Source organism: Arvicanthis niloticus, chromosome 6, assembly GCF_011762505.2.
Source record: "Arvicanthis niloticus isolate mArvNil1 chromosome 6, mArvNil1.pat.X, whole genome shotgun sequence".
NCBI classification, from domain to species: Eukaryota; Metazoa; Chordata; class Mammalia; order Rodentia; family Muridae; genus Arvicanthis; species Arvicanthis niloticus.
The window spans coordinates 2026118-2046291 of NC_047663.1; the positions used below are offsets into that span (position 1 = coordinate 2026118).

General features: G+C 44.4%; 1 protein-coding gene across 1 annotated transcript in view; it reads left to right on the top strand.

Annotated features, from left to right (window-relative positions):
• Nploc4 (NPL4 homolog, ubiquitin recognition factor) overlaps positions 1-20174 on the top strand; it is a 54249-nt gene that overhangs the window by 15198 nt on the left and 18877 nt on the right. The window contains exons 4-12 of the mRNA XM_034507047.2: positions 913-1089; positions 3350-3398; positions 4194-4288; positions 6275-6398; positions 8680-8859; positions 10906-10992; positions 12876-12947; positions 13672-13798; positions 17746-17906. Of these exons, the coding sequence (XP_034362938.1) occupies positions 913-1089; positions 3350-3398; positions 4194-4288; positions 6275-6398; positions 8680-8859; positions 10906-10992; positions 12876-12947; positions 13672-13798; positions 17746-17906 (1072 nt within the window). The remainder of the gene's footprint in view (positions 1-912; positions 1090-3349; positions 3399-4193; positions 4289-6274; positions 6399-8679; positions 8860-10905; positions 10993-12875; positions 12948-13671; positions 13799-17745; positions 17907-20174) is intronic.

Sequence of the window (20174 nt, forward strand, 5' to 3'; positions counted from 1 at the left end):
ACCAAAAGCAGCGTGGGGAGGAGGAAAGGGCTGATTTGGCTTGTACATACTGGGTCACAGTGATGGAGGGAGAGTAGCACAGGAAGTGAAGTAGAAGCCATGGAGGAACAGCTCATTCTTCAGGGCTTGCTCAGCCTGCTTTCTTAAACACCCAGGACCACCTGACCACATCACTACCTACCGTGGGCTGGGCCCTTCCGTATCGATTGCTAATCAAGAGGCTGCCCATGGTTTGCCTGCAGGCATTGTACCCGGCACACTTTAGTTGTGCTTCTCTGCTGTGTTACTTTAGTGTGCCAAGCTGACAAGATACAAACCAAATCAAACCAAAAACCACCAACCAGGCCAGTCAGGATTATGCCTGGGAACTTGTTGATAGTGGCAGTTCTTTGAGATGAGAAGACCAAGATGGGAAATACCTTGTAAATCAGTGGTTTCATCATCTGTGTCTGGATGCTTGTGACTCAGGGTCACCTCATCCAGTCTAGGACTTGTGTATGAGCCACATGGATGGATGGAGAACTGAACATGGCCTGAGCATGTGTGGGTTAGACAGATTGCTATGGATGGAGAGGGGCCAAAGGCAGGGAAGGAGCCATATAGAGAAGGAACAGGCTGGCTGTCCTCAAGGCCCAGGTGAGCACAGGCTGTGTTAACACGCAGTCAGATGACTCTGTGTGTCTCATAGCTTTTAAACAGTGGTAAAACAAGTTGAATCTCAGAGGATGTGCGCTGATGTGTACAGCGCCAGGAAAGAAGCAATTCTGTGGTCTTAAAACCAGGAACTTCCCCATGTAGGCCTTTAAATGGTAGGTAGCATTTGTCCTTTGAAGCTGTCAGGGTCCACACCAAACTTTGTGGTTTGGATTTGGGGGCACACTATGGCATTGTGACACTTTGTCCTTTGAACAGGCATGGCGATTTGTTGTTCCTGTTTCCCTCAAGCCTTGCTGGACCCTCCTCTGAAATGGAAACATCGGCCTCAGTAGGGTTAAAGGCCTTTGGTGCTCCTCATGTGGTTGAAGACGAGATCGACCAGTACCTCAGCAAGCAGGACGGGAAGATTTACAGGAGCCGAGACCCACAGCTGTAAGTGCTCCTTAGACTCTGCCAGCAAAGCTTCTAATGGATCATTAAAGCAAATATTTAAAATAAAAGCTGGGTGTGGTATCGTTAGTAACTTTAGCCCTTTGGGGCAAAAGCAGGACTGTTGCAAGTTCAAGGTCAGCCTGGCTCATAAGACCCTGTTTCAAAAAAAAATTTAAACATGTTCCATGTTAGTAAGTGTTTGATAAAGATGAAAAATCTGAGTTTGGCCACCTATCATCTCACTATTTTACTGCATGTTATACAACTTTTTAGCAGATGAAACTTTAAAATAGATTCCACATAAAATGATTAGGAATATGAGACTATTGAGAAATTCAAAAGGTGTCTAGGGACAGGTGGGGGATATTTTGATGCCTCTTGAGATGCATGTCTCCTTGCATCAGCAGGGGTAGGAGTAAAAGAGACTGATAGTTGATTATTTACCAGAATAAGGGCTGGCTCTGACCTCTTAGGAGCAATAGAATATCCTGGACACTGGGTACCAGTGTGTACCCTCCCGTGAATCTGATTCCCAGATCTGCTCCTTGGATACTCACTTTGTACCAGGTTATGTAAAATGCTAGTGCTTGTGCATTCCTTTATTTTAGAATTTTTTGCAATGTTTTTTTAAAAAGAAACCAGTTAGGGAGTAGAGAGATGGCTCAGCAGTTGAGAGTGCTTGCTGTTCTTGCAGAGGATCCAGGTTTGATTCTCAGTATCTACATGGTGGTTTACACTTCTGCACCTCTGTACCAAGCACATAGGATGAAGGCATGCATAAAGGCAAACACCCATACACATAAAATAAAATTGAAAAGTAAAACAGAGAAACCAGTTAGAAACATCATGATTTACACTCAGATGTGAAATTATGTAGTGGAGGCTGTTTGTCTCTGCAGTAGGTCTTTTTTTTAAAAGTGTATCATTGTGTAAATGCAATAAGGTGCTGACACCAGGATACTGGTTCTAAATGCTGCATCAGCAACTTTTATGTCAGATGGAATAGCCAGCAATGCCGCTCAGCTGCAGGACTGGAACCTCTGAGACTCTTGGTGTTTCTTCCAAGGGACTGACTCACTATAATCTGGGCTTTCTTGGTCCCTTAGAGCCTGCTCGAATATATGTTAATTTTGCGATTCAGAGATAAGCCTGCCTCCAAGTGATGGAGGAAGCACAGTCTACCTCTTTTCTTTCTTTTCCTTTCTATTTTGTTTTGTTTTGTTTGAGACAGGGTTTCCTCTGTGTAGCCTGGCTACCCTATAACTTGCTCTGAAGACCAGGCTGGCCTCAAACTCAGAGATCTGAATGCCTTTGCCTCCCCAAGTGCTGGGATTAAAGGCCTGAGCCATCACTGCCCAGCTTTGCCTTGCCTTGCCTTTGCTTTCTTTTCTTTCTTCCTTTCTTCCCTTCCTCTCTCCCTCATTGTTTGCTTCTTCCTTCCTTCCTTCCTTCCTTCCTTCCTTCCTTTCTTTCTTTCTTTTTTTTCTCTCTCTTTCTTTCTTTCTTTCTTTCTTTCTTTCTTTCTTTCTTTCTTTCTTTCTTTCTACTTTGTGTATGTGATTACACTTGCTCCCTTCAGACACATCAGAAGAGGGCATCAGATCTCAATACAGATGGTTGTGGGCTACCCTTTGGTTGCTAGGAATTAAACTCAGGATGCTGGAAGATTAGTCAGTGTTCTTAACCTCTGAGCCATCTCTTCAGCCCCCCCGGCCCTTTCTTAACATTTTCATTTAGTGCAACTTTTTAATCATGTTATTTTTCATACTGGAGATTGAACACAACCTCATGTGTTGTTTATTTTTCAGCTGATGTCCTGTGAGGCAGTTAACATTGATGAAGCCATGGGCTTGATGTGTTGGTCAGGGTTTTCACTTTTCTTTTTCTTCATTATCCCTTACATCCACCCCGTTCCTCCTTTCCCCTCTACTCCTTTCTCTACCTCTTTTGACACAGGCTCTTCCTGTGGAGCCCTGTCAGCCAGTCTGAACTTGCTTGAGACTTTCTGCCTCTGCCTCCTGAGTGCTGGGATTACAGGGTTAGGTGATCCATTGTGTAGGTTTTTTCTGATACATACCAGAATAAATAACTGTTATAGTGGGAATATTTGTTTGTGTGCCATCAACAGCAATTCTTCATTTGTAGGGAAGCACTTAGCTGAAGTGTGATGTATATTTGAAATATCAAAAATATTGGGAAGTAGCAACAGAAAGTAACCCTTGTGTCCCTGTGCTTTTTTTCTACCCTGTGTATTCTCTAGATGCCGCCATGGTCCCTTGGGCAAGTGTGTGCACTGTGTCCCACTGGAGGTGAGTCTGTGCAGAGGAGGTTTTGGCTGGACAGTGTGGTTGGCTGCTGCTGAAAGAGCTGTCTAAGCATTTTCTTGTCCTAAACTTGGGTGTTTTGGCATTTTAAAGATTTTCTCTATTGTCTTGGGCCTTTTTATTCCCAGTAGTATAAATGGCACAAAGAATCTGAAACTTATTTATGGGAATGACCTTTTAGGGGGATTGGGAATGACTGAGGCATTTGTGTTGCTGTGATGAAGGAGTAGTGCATACAGCTGCCTTCCTAGATAATTTTTTTCTGACACATAGCTGGGCCTCTCGGTTCCTGCTTGTGATGTTTTTGATTTACTATGTCTGAATCTTAGGTCTCCTGTCGATCTTTCTCTCTCTCTGTCTCTGTATGTCTCTGTATCTGTCTCTGTGTCTCTCTGTCTATGTATCTATCTCTGTGCGTGCTTTCTGTGTGTGTGTGTGTGTGTGTGAAAGAAAGAGGATTGCCTCTGAGGTGCAAGCACTCTGTCACTAAGCTATATCATATCCTCTGGTGTGACTTTGCAAGGTCTTCTTAGAGCTTTTGTGTTTAACAGGAGTTCATTTTATCTCAAAAATGTGACTAGTACCAAAAAAAAAAAAAAAAAAAAAAAAAAAAAACCCAACCAAAAAAAAAAAAAACATAAAACATAACTGGTGAAGACCCAGCTTAGCCTCCCTGGTTGTCTCTGTGCCTCTGGTTGGATCTCCTGCACAGTGAGATTCAGAAGTCTCTGGTATCCTGGAAGACCTGTGACCATTCGTTTTCTGTGTATGGTTTGGCAGCCATTTGATGAGGACTATCTGAACCACTTGGAGCCTCCTGTGAAGCACATGTCCTTCCATGCCTACATCCGGAAGCTGACTGGAGGGGCTGACAAGTAAGTATCATCTGTGGTCTCAGCACACAAACTCTTTATGCATTTCTGCCGATTACAGTTTATAGTCACAGGGCATGGGAGTGGAAGAGTGAGGCAGTGCAGTGCAGAAAGCAGTAGAGAGGCAGGGAGAACCTGGCACTTGTCCTGCTGTCACCACAGTGCTCAGGGAGGGAGACAGAATATCCAGCTGTTGCAAAGACAGCTGCTCCATACGAATCTCAGCTCACCTGCTCCCCAGGGCCTCCCTGTTTGTCAGTTTTACTTTTACAACTGTAATGGGGCTGAAGCCACAACACTATGGGGGGTGCATTCTGGTACCACAGGGGCTCTAGTTAACAGACTTGGTCAGGCAAGGCAGTATAAACAGCCTCCTCTTTCCCTGAATACTGGTGGCAGCAGTGGCCAGAAAGGTGAACTAAGGCAGGTATTGTTTGATTTTCTTAAGACAACCCTCACTGATAAGAGGACCTGGCTCTGAGTTCAAGTCAGCAGTTTGTTTTGTTCTGTTTTTTTTTTTTTTTTTTGTTGTTGTTGTTGCTGTTGTTGTTGTTAAAATGATTGCATGGCCAGGCGGTGGTGCCTTTAATCCCAGCACTTGGGAGGTAGAGGCAGGTGGATTTCTGAGTTCAAGGCCAGCCTGGTCTACAGAGTGAGTTTCAGGACAGCCAGGACTATTCAGAGAAACCCTGTCTCGAAAAACCAAAACAAAGCAAAAAACAAGCAAACAAACAAAAAATGATTGCCTGGTTGTAGCTTTTCTCAGACAACCCTGCCTGCATTATTCATTTATTTGAGCTAGAATTGCTCTGCGTAGTCCAGGCTGTCTTAGAACTCAGTTAGTACACCAGACCTGGCTGAAACTCAGAGGTCTGCCTACCTCTGTTTCCTGATTCTGTCTCCTGAGAAGGAGTGGGCTACCACCACTGGCTAAGGCAAGGTGATTTTTTTTTTTTTTAAAGTCTTATTTATTTATTATGTATATAAGTACACTGTTCTGTCTTCAGACACACCAGAAGGGGGCATCAGATTCCATTACACATGGTTGTGAGCCACCATGTGGTTGCTGGGAATTGAACTCAGGACTTCTGGAAGAGCAGTCAGTGCTCTTAACCACTGAGCCATCTCTCCAGCCCAGCAAGGTGATCTTAACTCATCTCAAACTAGCCAGTCACAGTATGTATAAGTATTTTGAATCATTATTAACACCAAAACCATAACATTTTTATCTACAAAAAAAGTCACATGGTACAACTTAAATAACTACTTTTTTTTGGTCAATTATTTCTTAATAAAGCTCGGGGAAGGGCAAGAAAGAAAATGGAGGTTGGTGGAATGATTGCCTTAGATAAAGGTACTTACTGCTAAGCCTGATGAAGTAAATTCAATCCCTGGCCAAAAGCCACATGGTGGAAGGAAAGGAACAATTGTTGCAAGTTGACCTCTGACCTCTGCATGTGAACACACACACATATACACATGCACACTAAATTAATGAAACAACTATTATCAAGTAAGAAAGCAGAGTGGGCCATTCTGTGATTGAGAAAACTGATAGCACTTAACCAGAATTACTATAGGTCAGTGGTGTGCCTGGTACTCACTCATTGATAATCTGGGGTGCTGCTTTTACTTCAGTAGATAGAGTGACTATGTAACTGTTCTGTATCCTAATCAGACTTTTCCTAAGAATAAGCATGTTATACAAATGAGTAGATACTGGTTTAATAATGTCACTAGTCACTCACAAGCTGCACTTTCTCTTGGTGACACAAGTTAGATAATAGGTTTCCAGCAGTGTTCTTGAAATCCTTTTGGGTGTGGGGAGCTTTGAACTTCTACTAGAATGGCTATGGTGCATTGCCTTGTGCCCCCCTCCCCGAAACCCCCAAGCACTGTCCAGTGGATGTAAGCTGGCTCACATGCCCTCTAGTCTCCTGCCTGACTCCCTATTATTGTTATGTTTAACTTACTCTTGTTTTCCCTCAGGGGGAAGTTTGTTGCCCTGGAGAACATCAGCTGTAAGATTAAGTCAGGGTGTGAGGGACACCTCCCATGGCCAAATGGTATCTGCACCAAATGCCAGCCTAGTGCCATTACTCTGAACAGACAGGTAAGCAGCCTGTGTCCCTGAGATTTGTCTTCATGACTAACAACAAGTGGACATTTCCTTTGTGGCAGATTCTCTGGTCTGTCTGTCTGTCTTTCACTAGTTCAATTTTTATTTTTAGTTACTTTCTGGTTTTGTTTTTTGAGATAAGGTTTGTCTGTGTAACTTTGGGCTATCCTGAACATTGTTCTGGAGACTAGGCTGGCCTGGACCTCAAAGATCGGACTGTTTCTGCTTCCCACGTGTTGGGATCAAAGGCCAGCACACCCTGCTTTAGTTACATGTATACATGCTGTATGTCTGTGTGGGATGTGTGCCTGAATAGGGCAGGTGAGGGAGTCAGATTTCCTGCAGTTAGAGCTCCAAGGAGTTGGAGCCTCCTGATGTGGGTGCTGGGAACAGAACTTGGACCCTCTGGAAGGGCAGCAAGTGCTCCAACTGCCGAGCCATCTCTCTAGTTCCTCTGGTGGTTTTAGATCTTACCATCTGCCTTTCTGTGGCATTCCTAAGTGAAGAACAAGTTTCCAGTGCTTGCAGGTATGGGGCCTCGAGTTCAGGTTCCATTTGGTTGGCTTGTACAGAGGATTGATTTTCTTTAAAAAAATAATTGTAAATATTTATTTTTATTTTACATGTATAGGTATTTCACCTGCACATATGTATGTGTTATGTTATATGCAATTACAGGCGGTTACAGGCCAATGAGTGCTGTGAACCGAACCTCTGGTGCTCTAATAGAGAAACCACTGAGGCATCTCTTCAGACTCTTTCTTCTAAATGTATTTTAGTTATTTTGTTGTTTATTTTGAAACATGGGTTTTTCTAGGAGATTTTTAAATGCTCAGTGCTTGTGACTTTACCTTTAAAAACATATTACTTGGGAGGCAGAGGCAGGCAGATTTCTGAGTTCAAGGCCAATCTGGTCTACAGAGTGAGTTCCAGGACAGCCAGGGCTACACAGAAAAACCCTGTCTCAAAAAAACAAAAACAAACAAACAAACAAACAAAAAAGAACATATTACATGGAAGGTGGTAACAGAGGTTCCCAGCGTGTCAGAGATGTCTCAGATTCTGAAGAGCCTGGCTGAGGTGCACTGGCTCCTGCTTGTCACTGTGGCTAATGAACTGTGTTCTTCTCCTGGCTCTGTCAGGCATAGAGTCTTAGAATCTTTTTTTAAAATAATTTATTAATTTTTATTTTATGTGCACTGGTGTTTTACCTGCATTTGTGTCTATATGAGGGGTACAGATCTTGGAGTTACAGTCATGAGCTGCCATGTGGGTGCTGGGAATTGAACCCTCGGCCCTCCACAAGAACAGTCAGTGTTCTTGAGAGCTTGTTTGGAGGTTCTAGCAGGGGAGCACAACTTCTCGTATACCCTTGACCGAAGACCGGTCCTTCTCTATTCAGGGAAGGTCGTCCTCTTCGACCGAGTGTGCAGCTTTGGGAGGGACACACATGGAGCGGTGAGGGAGGAAGGGGACACCCGCCTAGCCTGCCAGATCAGCCGAATCAACCCTGGCAATCAATGGGGTGACAGATGTCACAGCCAGATCGCCCTCACATCCAACAGTCAGTGTTCTTATCTGCTGAGCCATCTTTCCAGCTCCAAGTCTTTGGAATTGTAATCTTTTTTAATTACTTCATTCTTACTGGATAGCTACTTTCCAGTTTGTAAACCTCCATTTTAGGTAAAACCAGTGAGATTAATTCCAGTTTATTGATTGGTGAAATTCTCCTTTTTCTGTCCCCCTGATCACTAAAGAACAGAGCAGTTTGCCTGCTCTCCCTCCCTCCCTCCCTCCCTCCCTCCCCTGTTTAGAGGCAGTCTCTAACAGTTTCAAACTCAAGGCAATCTCCTTTCTGCATCAGCCTCCTGAGTGCTGGGATTGGAGATGTATGGTCGCCATGTCTGGCCAGAGTAGGTTCTTAAGTTTGAGCTATTGTTTGCTTCAGGGGCTTAAACTCCAGTGCACATGCTAGGCGAGTCAGTGCTCTGCCGCTGGCAACATGTGGGAATTAAACCTAAGCTTGTGTGCCTGAGAACTAGGGCTGGGTCCAAGCTGAAATAAAAACAAGCGAGGCTGGGGGTATGGCTCAGTGGTCTTAGCCGTGACTGCAAGAGGAGTACACACACAAGCAAAACACTCCTACATATAAAAACAAAGCTAAATAAATTAAACAACTGGATAATGTTTTCACTAGATTGGTTCTTGAAAAACAACATTGTTTCTGATGGGATGTTTTCATTTAAGCTTTTGTTAACCTTTGTTAACTCTACAGAAATACAGACATGTGGACAATATCATGTTTGAGAATCACACTGTTGCCGACCGCTTCCTTGACTTCTGGAGAAAGACAGGAAACCAACATTTCGGGTACTTATATGGACGGTACACAGAGCACAAAGACATTCCCCTTGGCATCAGGGCTGAAGTGGCTGCAATTTACGAGCCTCCTCAGGTACAGAAGTGCAGGGCCTGGGTGGAAGAAGGTCTGGGTTGTTTGTATGGTGCTGTGAAACACCCTTTTCGATGGCCTCTTTCTCCCTTTGGTTTTTTCCACAGCTTTTCTATCTCTTGCTGTACACTCTTGGGCATACACACATTATACACGTGTATGTGATAATTATTTCCAAAATTATCACATCCCCTTGGGCTGGCCTATAACTCTTAAGTAGAATACTTGCCTAGCACTCACAAAGCTTAGGATCCAGTCTCTTCCACTTTATATCTGTATGTGGTGGCACATGCCCGTAATCCCAGCATCAGAGAGGTGAAGGCAGGAAGATCAGAAGTTTTAAGATGTTTGGGCAGTGGCAGTGCACACCTTTAATCCCAGCACTCAGGAGGCAGAATCAGGGATCTCTGTGAGTTTGAGGCCAACCTGGTCTACAGAGCTAGTCCCAGGACAGCCAGGGACATAAAAACCCGATCTCAAAAAACCCCAAAGAACAAAAAGTTTAAAAAAAAAAAAAAAAAAAAAAAAAGAACTTTAAGATTATTCTTCGCTACCTAGCAATTTGAAGAGCAACCTAGCATATATGAGGCCTTGAATGAAAAAAAAACAAAACAGAAAAGTTTGACTTCTAAAAGGAAACAGATATATAGATATATAGGGACAGAAACAAGCCTTTTTTTTTTTTTTTTAAAATGTATTGTGTCTCTAGGTCTGTGTGTGCGTGTGCATGTGCGTGTGCTCATCCCGCAGTGCATGAGTGGAGGTCAGAGGAAACTCGCTGGGGTCAGCTCTCTTTCCATCAGGTGGGTTGCAGGGACCAGGCTCGTGTCACCAGACTTGTGGGCAGATCTCACTTCAGCATTCTGGAGGTCACTGTGCACCCCTCACTCTGCTGGCTTCTTAGATCGTCTGACCCTGGGCCCCATGTGACCTGGGGCACATTTCAGGGTCTGCGGGCATGTTGGCATTTGTATCGAGATGTGTGAGATTGTAGAAGTCTTTTCTATTGCTTTGTTTATAAGAAATGGTTGATGATAACTCAGACCCTACAGAGAAACCCGCTCATGCTGCAGGCCTTGGATGGTGGATGGTGGAGTGCTCTCTGACTGAAGCGCTGCTTTGTAAACACAGAGCCTTGGCACAGAGGTCCGTTTGAAGATCTCTGTCATGGGGTGTAGCACTTACATTAGAAGTGTATTGAAGTATAGAGTGTGGAGGCTCACTCCTTAGATCCAAGCACCTAGGAGGCCAAGACAGGAGATGGAAGTTTAAGGTCAGGGACGGAGAGGGGAGAGAAGCACGAAGCCAAGACCAAGTTTTCTAATCAAGGCTCAAAGTTTAATATTCAGCTCTTCTATTTTATAAGGGAAAGCTCACCGGAACCCATCCTTTGTTTCTGCCAGAGATGGGTTGGGGAAACCTGTCCTTTGTTTCAGCAGGATTTTGTGGCAGGCAAGCTCAGCGGGCAGTCTATTCTTCTAAGTTCTTCCTGTAAGGAAGTTGTACCTGCAGCAAGGAAGTTGTACCTGCAGCCATGGTAGATGACTCCACTTAGGTCCTATTACTAGTTCTATTGTGGTAAACAAGGTCTTTCCAGACTGCTCAAGGCTGGGGAGAGGGCACAAGCTGTCTAGAGCAGAATTACCTATTTATGGAAGTTCTGGTTTTTGTTGTTTTGTAATTTATTTTTTTTATGTATTCATCATTGCTCTCTTCAGACACACTAGAAGAGGGCATCAGACCCCATTACAGATGGTTGTGAGCCACCATGTAGTTGCTGGGAATTGAACTCAGGACCTCTGGAAGAGCAGTCAGTGCTCTTAACCTCTGAGCCATCTCTCCAGCCCCCATTCATGGGGGTTTTGAAAGCAGCTCCATTGCCCAGGTGAAGGCACCTTTCAGGCAAACAGCAGAGGCAGCCTTCCTTTGGGCCCATTTGTGTTTGTAGCTGTAGATACATTGAGCAGTATCGAAGCTGGTGGAAGTGGAGGGTGAAGAGGTCTTCCCAGGTCTCTCTTCTGACTGTTTTCTATGTGTGGTTCCACGCAGATTGGTACACAGAACAGCCTGGAGCTTCTCGACGATCCGAAAGCTGAGGTGGTTGACGAAATTGCTGCCAAACTTGGCCTGAGGAAGGTATGAGGCTCGCTCAGCCAGGTGGCCTTTAGGGAACTCCTGGGCTTCATGCTGGGGAAATCCAAACAGATGGAGTGGCTAAGTCTGCTCTGGGACCAAGTCCGTAGCTGACAAGATGAAGTGTGGGCTCAGCCCCTTTGCAGCCTCAGTTGTGGTCATTGCTGTAGTAGCCCTACTTGGAGTGAGGTGAGAACATCTTCTCAAGTAACAAAGCTAAAAGTTAGGAGGCACATATGTGTTGACCCTGTCATCGCCCCTCCCCAACTACACTCTGCTGGCTGAGGCAGGATGATCAAGAGTTCAAGGCTAGCCTGGTACATAGAGTAAGACTTACTTATAAAGACCCACTATAAGGTATGAAGAGACAGCTTTTAATCTTGATAGCCATAGTTCCTAAAGACAGCTGCCACATTGCACTCTGTAGGAGAGTTTGCTTTTCATGTGGCTTGCTTTACTTGGTTCTGGTATCCTTCCTGCATCAGCACTGGGTTTCTTCTGTATAATGTAGGTCTCTGACCCTGCAGTTGTCTAGGTCTCTGGGACAGTCAGCAGGTAGGAAAGCCGTTCATTGCTGTGATTTGTTCCTCACCCGTGACAAGTGTCCTAGGAATGATAGGTTGTGGTTTTTGTTTTTAAGACATGTCTTTTTGTAGCTCACACTGGTCTAAATTTAAATCCTCCTGTCTCAGCCTCCCACTGTGAGGACTGCAGACGCCTGCTGCTGCCCCTGCCTTGTTAGGGTTCACAGGCTCATTGAACCATGAGTTGAAGCCCACTGTGGAAGCTCAGTCCTGTAGCCATGTGAGTTTTGTCCTTATTTAGACAGAGAGGAGTGCTCTGTGTGGGTCACTCTGTCCTGCCTCTCTGTGGGTGGGCAGGAAGACCTAGAAACATGACTGGGAGACACAGCATGGTTTTACTTCGTTGAGGCAGAAATCCCCTACACGTTCTGGAGCCAGCATCTCAGTGTTGATCATACTCTAGTACAGATTCTGGGAGTTTTGTTCAGAGGAAAAGTGGCCCGGAGTTTAGACCGGTGTGTTTCAGATTTATGATTTGTAACATCATGACCATGTAAAGTCTGAAGTTATGTAAGTTACTTTCTCCAAACCCTCGTTCCTTCCTTGTTCCTCCCTCGGCCTGGTTTGGACTGTGCCTGCTGAGTGCATCCTCTGCTTGCTTTCTGTGCTGCCATCCTTTTTGGTTTGTGCTCATCTGAGCATTGTTATAGTAGTCGGAACCCATATACACCAGGTTTACGTGTAGATGGTGGTTTGATGAGTGATGGCCACCTGTCAGTTTTCCCAAGGATGGAGGTGGTGGCTGCTTTGCTTGTCCTGGAGCGCCAGTCTGACAGCCTCTCACTGTCTCCTGATGCTGGAGGCCAACGTGAGCATAGAGGGCTGTCACTGTCACATACAGGGGCTGCACAGCACCTGAATTGGGAGCACCAGTGGTACAGCTTTAGAGCTTGGACCCTCAGCTCTAGCAAGCTGTAACCTCTGTTGTAACACTCTTTTCATCTCAGGTGCCTCTCTCCAGGGACACTGTTTCTTCCTTGTGGAAGACCTACCCCAGGAAACCATACTGCTTGTTTCTTGTCTGTCTTCTTTTTGGAGTATAAACTCCTCCCCTCATCCTGTTGGTCTCATTCACAAGATGTTCTGACTTCTAATGAAGTATGGGCTTGAGTGGTCCTAAGCAGAGTCTGTGTGATGGATGAATGTTCATCATCGCAGCACCAGAGAAAGGTGCTGGTTTCTCCCTGGCAGCAGAGCTGAGGAACTGGAAGGGTTGTCTGAAGGGCACTGCTTTTATGCTCCCAGGGTGCAAGCTGCCTGTTGTGTGGAGATACTCAAAAGACGCTTTCCTTTTCCATTAAGGTTGGATGGATATTCACGGACCTTGTCTCAGAAGATACCCGAAAGGGTACAGTCCGATACAGTCGGAACAAGGTGAGACGGAGACAGGAATGGGACTTGGCCTGAAAGCTCACTCAGTAGTGCTGACTATGACCTCTCAGTCTCTGCGCAGCTTGCAGATAACTCGGAAGACAGTCTTGTTTGTCAAGGCTCACCCTGCTGAATCGTCCAGCAGAGCAGATCCACTCACCTCCACTTGAGGCCTATGGGAGTAGGTGCCAAGGCCCTCTGCCCTCCAACTTTGGGCGGGTTTTTACATGAGTCCCCGATAGCTAGGAATTGCAGGTATTTGTCTCAGTGTAGTTTTTGAGGCATTGTAGCTTATTTACTTGTTTATTTGTTTGTTTGTGATAAGGATTTCAGCTTTGGCTGTCCTGAAACTCACTATATAGACCAAGTTGGCCTCAAACTCACAGAGATCCACATCTATTTGCATTAAATAGAAGTTGTTGGCATTAGCTCTTTCTTCTTCTTCTTTTATTTTTTTAAATAATTTTATTTATTTGTTGTGCATTTGTGCACACATGTGCCACAGCACACATGTGTGGAGGTCAGAGAACAGCTTGTAGTTATTTCTCTTCTTCCATCATGGGGACATAGGGATTGAACTCAGGTCCGCTAGTCTCAGTGGCAAGCATCTTTACCTGGTGAGTGAGTAGTCATCCTGCTAGCTCAACTCTTGATATTTTCTTAGAAGAAATAGAAGCTTGTTTTGACACATGCTGCAACATTTGATATGCCGCCTCTCTTGGCTTAGGACACCTATTTCCTGAGTTCAGAAGAATGCATCACTGCAGGAGACTTTCAAAACAAGCACCCCAACATTTGCCGGCTCTCTCCCGATGGTCATTTTGGATCCAAGTTTGTTACTGCAGTGGCCACAGGTATAAATGGGGCAGAGTAATGCCACAGATACTACTGCCCGTTAATGTGTTTGTTCTTCTTTGCAGCGGCTTTTCATCCTTCACTTTGTTATGATAAGCTTCTTCTCTTGTGTGTGTGTGCTTGTTTTTCAAGACAGGGTTTCTCTGTGTAGCCCTGGCTGTCCTGGAACTTGCCCTGTAGACCAGGCTGGATTTGAACTCAGAAATTTGCCTGCCTCCACCTCCAAGTTCTGGGGTTAAATATGTGTGCCACTATTGCCTGGCATAATAAGCTTCTTAAAAAAGTTTTGAGAACATAGATTCTTCCTTTTGTTTTATGATAAAAATTTCTGAGTTTAGCATAACCTGGAGGACTGGGGCCAAGTCAGGGCTTTTCCATGGCTATCCTCAGGTCTAGTGTTCTCATCTCAAGCCTAGGGTAACTCTTTTCAGCAACTAGAAATAACGATGCAAAAAGAGAGATTTTCTGTTTTTATGATTCATGTACATTTGACATGATGATGTGACTGTCATTCTCAAAATTTTTTCTATAAATCTTTTGGGACCGTATCTGTTAGAAAGTACATGTTACATACACTATAAATATAATAGGTTGTAGTCTATATGAACATGCACCAGATCTTTTGTTACATTCCTAAGGTGCAATCCTAAAGAAAAGTCAGGCATAGGACCATGGAATTGAAAGGCATAGGGCTAGAGAGTGGAGAGACAGACTGTAAGCATGTGACTCATTTAGCTAGATTTTAAAGTAAGCACTGGTCCTGACTCTGAAGGTTTTTTCTCTCCAAGGTGACAACAGAGCTCACGTCCAGGTGACCTACCTTGTGGGGTTTGTTGTTGTTATTGTTTTTTGTTTTGTTTTTTAAGAAAAACAGAGTAAAAAAAAAAAAAAACAAAAAAACAGTGTTTCTCTGTATAGACCTGGAACTTGCTCTGTAGACCAAGCTGGCCTTGAACTCAGAGCTCCACCTGCCTCTGTCTCCCAGGGAGTGCCAGGGTTAAAGGTGTGCACCTCCACTGCCCAGCTCACTTCCAGTTCATACACAGCCTGCAGTCAGGCTCCTGCTCCACACTTGCTTCTGGCTTTTTGAGAACCCGCACTAATTCATACTGCCTTTTGCTTGAGCACTGAATCCTCCCTTTCGTGCTTGGTCTCATCATCTTACTCTCCAGATGGGGACTGGCTGAAGACTGTCCAGTGCTGCCGATCTTAATTCATGGTCTTAGCTTCTATAGCTAGGACACCTGTTTTCTAACTCCAAGTGCAATATTTCTCCTTTGTGTAGGGTCTTTTGGCCAACGGCAAGTGGGAATCCTGTAAAGGTTCTGGGAAATGGACCTCCCACAGTCCCATCTCCCTTATTGGAGAGGAAGCTGTGAGCCTGCTTGTTTACGGGTAACATCCTAGGAGCTGGTGCTTCTTGTGCTGAGCTTAGGGACCTTCTTGGCACCAAGGCCTTTGCCTCCAGGCTCTCCCTACCTCCTGTGATTTTTCATAGCTTTTCTGGCTCAGATATGTATAGTGGTTTGCTCAAGTGAATGCCATACTACATGTGAAGTCTTCTCATTGGTTACCTGCTTGGCTCCTGGGTTGTAAAAGTGACTTTCTAGAGCCCCTGGGTTGAGGGAGCTTGGCTCCTTATGTCACTGCTGCTTTCGAGCATGTGCTCCGTTTTGTGTGTGGGATTCTAGTAGGCACTTTGCACAGGAAATGAAAGTTAACTTGGCCAGACTCCTCAGCGTCTTATTTAGCCTTTATGAGCTTTCCTGAAAGTTAAGTAAGCCATGTGGGTGTGTGCGTGTTTCTTTTCCACTTGACAAAGGGATGTGTGTAGCTCAAGTTACCTTCAGAGACTATCTGTGTGGACCAATATTACTCCCCTGTCCCTTCTTTGTGATGTTGGGGATTGAATTCAGGGCCTCATACTTGCTGGATATACTGAGCCCTTTGCTGGGGCATGGAGTGGAGAGGTAAAGATCTCATGTTATCCAGGCTAGCCTTAAACTCCCGATCCTCTTTTTTTTCCACCTTACAAGTACTAGAATTAGAAAAATGGATCACCAATCCTGGTTTTTGATGCTTTAAAAACAACAACAACAACAAAAAACCAATGTTGTATTTATAGATACTACTTACCATTCTCTTCTCATAAGGTTTCTTTTCCTAATAACCTGTCTGTCACTCTTAAATGACTGATGTGAAACCCATTCCTGGTCTGTAGTGCCCTGAGGAAGTAGTGAGCAGTTGTGCAACTGTGCTTTTCCTGCCTCCCAGCTTTGCTCCAGCTTTGTTCTGTGTATTATCAGAAAAACTGCACAGCTAAACCTGGTGTGCTGGTGACTAGAAATTGTGGTCTGCTGTGAGGACCGCAGAGGATGGGCAGCGGGCTCCGAACAGTATAGTGGAGGCTGGTTTCTCTCGGCACGTGGCACCAGCTGCAGCTGGCCTTCTTTTCTGTGTATACGGCTGAATGGCTTAGGAGCCAACTTTTACCTTTGTTTTCTCTTTTTTCTTTTTTTTTCTTTTTCTTCTTTTTTTTTTAAATCATGTTTCTCAGGTCTGGATCAGATGATGTATTTGAAAACCAGATTGAATCTCTTTCCTCATTGTAACTTTTCTAAACTGAAATAGAGGCAGGGTTTTTAAAGTCTCTAGAGCTATAAAGAATAATGAACATTGGAACTATCCTTTTGTAGCCCTGATTCTGGGATTACCCCACTTATACTTGTTGCATCCTCACTCCCTTAATTTCAGAGGTCCAGTGTAACCCGCCGGGTGACTCTCTCTGAAATAGTCATTTATACTGTCTTCGTCCTCAGTGTTTTCTTTTTTTAAAAATTACATTTGATTATAAATTACAATAACACAAATATGTGATTTTGTTGTACCTGTATTTATTTTGTGTGTGTGTGTGGGCACACATGACGTGTCCTGTAGAGTGCATGCAGAGGTCCAAGGACAACCTGCAGGAGTCGATTGTTTTCTGTCATGTGGATTCTAGGGATCAAATTCAGACAGGTGATAGATGGGTGCCTTACTGACCTGTCTCTCCAGCTCCCTTAATGTTAGGTCTTTATGGATGGTGCACATAAAGAGGGATTCATTACAGGGTGGCATATCATTAGTGTGGAGAGCTATGAGCACTCTTGGGGTGCCCATTACTATTGGTCTGGGCAGTGTCCTGGCGTTCACAGTATGAGTTGCCTGAAGCACTGACTTGATCCAACCACATAGGTTTCTGTAATCTGGAGATGCTGCATGTTTGATCTGCGTGTTAGCATCAGTTTTCTTTTTAATGTTATTTGGAGAGAGAGAGAGTGGAGAGGCCACATAGGCAGACACATAGTCACACAGGAGCACCATGGTTACATATGGAAGTCAGTTCCCTCTTGGGTCTCAAATTCAGGCCAGTCTCTAGATTTGTGTGGCTGAGCCTTTTTTTCCTTTTCTTTCCTTCTTTTTTTTTTTTTTTTTCTTTTTGAGACATTGTCACGAAGCCTAAGCTGGTCTGGAACTTGCTGTGTAGTAGATGATGACCTTGAATTTCTGATCCTCTTGCCTCCATCTCCCAAGGGCTAATTACAGCATTTACCACTATGCATTTTTTATGCTGGAAATTGAATCTAAGGCTCCACTATGCTAGACAAGAACTCTGCATCCCAGCCCCATACAGCATCTGTGTTGTTACCCTACACCTGTACTTGCCAGCCTCCTGCCTGCAAAGAATCTGCTGCTGCTCTTGACCCTCTTCACTACGGTGTTTGAGCTGCTAGGATTCGGAATAGTGTCTGTCCTTCACACACACACACAGCGCTCTGTGGATAGGGCTAGAGCCACCCTCCAGGTTACCCAGCATATTCTTGACTCTTTGCTTAGTGGTTGGAGGATAATGTGGAATGCTTCTGATTGTTTTTTGATAGCTTCTCTAAAAGGTTTTCTCTTACAGGTGGTCCTGACAACCAGGTACACTTTGAAGGGTACCAGGTATCCAATCAGTGCATGGCACTGGTCCGAGATGAGTGTCTTCTACCTTGTAAGGATGCCCCTGAGCTCGGCTATGCCAAGGAGTCCAGCAGTGAGCAATATGTTCCTGATGTGTTTTATAAGGTAAAAATAAAGCAGAACAAAAACATACATATATGTAGGATGATAAGCCTGTCTTTGGCTCTTGTGATCCTGTGTCATCCATTGTATTTTAAAGCCCAACTGTGGATAAAGGCATCTGATACTTTCTGAAGCTTATTAGTTACTCGTGGTGGTCGTAGGATTATGGCATTGTGGGGGATAGCCAGAAAAGGAACCACACATGTTGGGTTTGGGCGTGTTACAACAGATCTCCCCATGCAGCCTCCGTTTCCTTTGTAAAGGTGAGCTGTCTGGACCTTGTTAGAATTCTGTTTGCTACCTCTACCCAACTGTTTGTTGTGAGGATTCCAAGAAAAAGAACAAATAATGGCAGGAAGGAAATATCAAATCAGATGGAGCCTTATAAGCCTCCAACAGAAACTGAATGAGAAGCCGCTTGATGCGGCCAGCTGAACCCCAGACCAGAATTCCTAGGCAGAGCAATGTTTCCTTGTGAGGCTTCCAAGTGATAGCAACAGACAGAGATAACATCAACTCAGGTGCTTATAGCATCAGTCGAAGCCAGTGGAGTTTTCCCTCCAAAGCTGGACTTTGATCCCTTCCCACCCCAGGCACTTTTATATCGTGAGTGAAGCCAGTAATGGAAGTAGTTGACATCCTGCCCTCAGGGCTTTGCTCTGGAGCTGTTTTGTTGGTTTCTTCTCCCTGTCACAGAATTGGAAGCAACACATCCCTAAACAAAAGAACCTTAGAAAATGAGCTTGGATCTGAAATGGGGTGGGACAACCCCACCTCCAAAGCTAGCTCGCGGTGAGCTCAAATTTCACAGGACAGTTTACAGATAAAACGTGCATTATAGCTTGGCAGGATAGGGGTGTTATTGCTCTGTTACCTACCTGCTACCCTGTCTCATGTCCGGTTTTTTTGTTTGTTTGTTTGGTTGATTGGTTTTTTTTGGAGCGATTTGGCTGACCATTGTCTTAGGACTGGTTTTACCACTGGTTACTTTTGGTTCCTTGTGTCAGGTCTTAATGTTGCCCAGGTACTCTCTCGGGCCACTCACCATGCCTTTTTGTGTTTGCTTGTTATATATTTCTATATATCTATTTAATTTAATTTAATTGGAGGGGGGGGCGCGGGCAAAGTCTCACAATACAGTATGTAGACGAGGCTGGCCTCAAACTTAGAGCGGAGTTACGTCTTCTGAGTACAGGGGTTAAAGATCAGCAGCACGCCTAGCAGGATTTATATGTTTGTGTGTGAATGTTTTGCCTTCAATTAAGCCTGTACCACATGTGTACAGTGCCCTTGGAGGCCAGAATAGGATATCAGATTCCTAGGAACTGGAGTTACAGATGTGTGTGATCCACCATGTGTGTTCTTGACCCTGAACTCAGGTCCTCTGGAAAGAGGAAGAAGTATTCTTAGTCACTGAAACATACTAGATTTGTTTTTATTTTTACTTATTTATTCTATAGAATACGGCTTATTTGCTTTTATTTTATGGTATGGTGTTGCTGCCTGTATGTATGACTGTACCACATTCATGTCTGGTTTTCATGGGGACAATAAGAGAGTGTTGGGTCCCCGGAGTAGATTAACATGGTCAAGGAGAAGTGAGCCTGGGTTCTCAGGAGAGTCAGCCATTACACTTAACTGATGAGTAGTCTCTCCAGTCTTTATTTATATTTACACACACACCCACCCACACACATATATAAAAGATTTAATTATTTTACATGTATGATTCTGTTGCCTTCATGTATGTATATATGTCTTCTACCTTGTTAAGGATGCCCCTAAGCTAGGCTGTGCCAAAGAATCCAACAGTGAGGCTAGTCTCCAGTGCCTTCCAGAGTCAAGGGGGCAAGACCTACAGGGGCTTTGTAAGGTGGGCCTTCACCTTATATACAGAGTCTTTTGTTGAGGCCTGCTTCTTTGAACATAACTGTAGCCATTTTGTATTCAGTCTCCCATTTTGCTCATAAGGTGAAATTAAGTTAGGGTTCTCAGACTCCACTTCCCAGAAGTAATTATCCAGAGCGGATACAAAAGAATGTTACTAAAAAGCCAAAAAGTAATGGTACTTGTCAGTTGTTCCCTGTTATCTCAGTGTTCTGAAATTCCCTGTTCACCACCTGACCACCACCGTCCTTACCTCTGACAGTGCTTTGTCTAGTTAGTCAGAAATGTTGTACCACTCACTGCTTGCCTTTGAACTTTAGAACTTGGTTTTACATATAAAAAGCCTGCCTTGAGAACTGACTGGTGCCACAATTAGGTTTTTCC